We start from the raw sequence: 1,400 nt of genomic DNA on the forward strand, positions 1-1,400 counted from the left end.
GACTACATCGGCCAATTCCCTCAGGACTCTGGGATGCATCTCATCAGGTCCCATGGACTTCTGTGTATTCAGGTTCCTCAGGTGGTCACGAACCTGGTCTTCTCCTACAGCAGGAGATCAAAAAACCACTTAGTGTGCCATGCTGTTACTGACTTGAAATAGATGGTTATGAAATGACACACAAAACATTCACAAGTACAAAAACCCCCACACCATTCTCCACTGCACCCTCACCACCACATTTCACAAACTGGGGTTCAAACAATGTCCTGGAAGCACAGATCACTTTGGTTTTGGTGATTTTTACCATTTCTCTTGGTAATTATTCTAGTTTCACCACATTGATTTTTGAAGCTGGGCAGCCAGAACTGCACAAAGGTGTGAAGACTACAGTTCTAATAATACCAGGATTTTTATTTTTGTAATCCATCACTCATTTCTCATTCGCTTTTGTTCTTCTATCACCTTTATACAGTAAGCACAGTGCTATTTAATCCCACAGCCTCCTGTGCTGCAGCTATAAACCTACGTGGAATCACAGCTCTTTAGCAATCACAATACCAATATTTCAATCACGTCTTTTCATGCGAACACAGTGCAATTCCTTCCAGCCAACAGGATGAGGTTATCATTTTGTACACTACCTTGTCAAGCTGCAGGTAAGACTGGAGCATGTAATATTGGTCACTCACCTAAACCAAACGTGAACCTTTCTCAGCTTTGAGCCTTTTCGTTAAGACTCAAAAAACACTGGATGCCAGAGACAAGGCGTTCAAAAATATGAGAAACCATCACATCTAGGTTAGCACATTTTTGAGAGGTGATATAAAAGGAAGGCGACGTCTTTAACTTACAATACGGCCATCCCCGCTACCAATGTCAACTAGGGAACCGCTTCTGTTTTCTAGCATTTTCAGCACATTCTGGATCTGAGCGGAAGTTGCAGGAACGAAGGGCAGGCACACTTTCCTCAGAGCCGGGATCACGAAGGGGGTGACCACAGCATAGAGCGCCACCAAGGTCCCACCGACACCAGCCGTGGCCAACAGCCCCCAGCTCCTCCTTCTGGAGCTGCCCGGGCAATCCTCTTGTGGGCCTGCTGCGCGGCTCTCGCTCGCTAGCACCTTGGACATCACACCTGGAGACAGACTTAGTTAAAGAGCGTTTTCTCTAAAAGGTTTATTACGTGCTCGCCTCAGACAAAGCAGTGTGTCATATCAAAGAGATGGGACATCAGGAAAATAAACTTCTAACCCTTTAGGCGATTCCTAGACCCTAGGAAAACGTTACTATCACGGCTTTGGAGAAGCTGCAGCGCTGGGTTAAGTTTTTCAGGGCAGGAAAGCAGTTTCCACTGAAGCCCGTACCTCTTCCCACCCGGCCGGGCAGCAGCGCGCCCC

General features: G+C 46.8%; 1 protein-coding gene across 3 annotated transcripts in view; it reads right to left on the reverse strand.

Moving 5' to 3' along the window:
- The window catches only part of ATPSCKMT (ATP synthase c subunit lysine N-methyltransferase), a 16,049-nt gene extending 14,655 nt beyond the window's left edge, over positions 1-1,394 (reverse strand). For all 3 annotated transcript variants that reach the window (XR_004841985.1, XR_004841986.1, XM_009638755.2), the window contains exons 1-2: positions 1,368-1,394; positions 855-1,138 (exon numbers count right to left, since the gene is read on the reverse strand). Coding sequence is in view for 1 of the 3 variants with exons in the window: in XM_009638755.2 (XP_009637050.1) it covers positions 855-1,133 (279 nt within the window). In the remaining 2 variants the exon portion in view is untranslated. The remainder of the gene's footprint in view (positions 1-854; positions 1,139-1,367) is intronic.
- Positions 1,395-1,400: the final 6 nt, after the last annotated feature.

This window comes from Egretta garzetta, unplaced genomic scaffold (assembly GCF_000687185.1).
Source record: "Egretta garzetta isolate BGI_Z169 unplaced genomic scaffold, ASM68718v1 scaffold264, whole genome shotgun sequence".
NCBI classification, from domain to species: domain Eukaryota; kingdom Metazoa; phylum Chordata; class Aves; order Pelecaniformes; family Ardeidae; genus Egretta; species Egretta garzetta.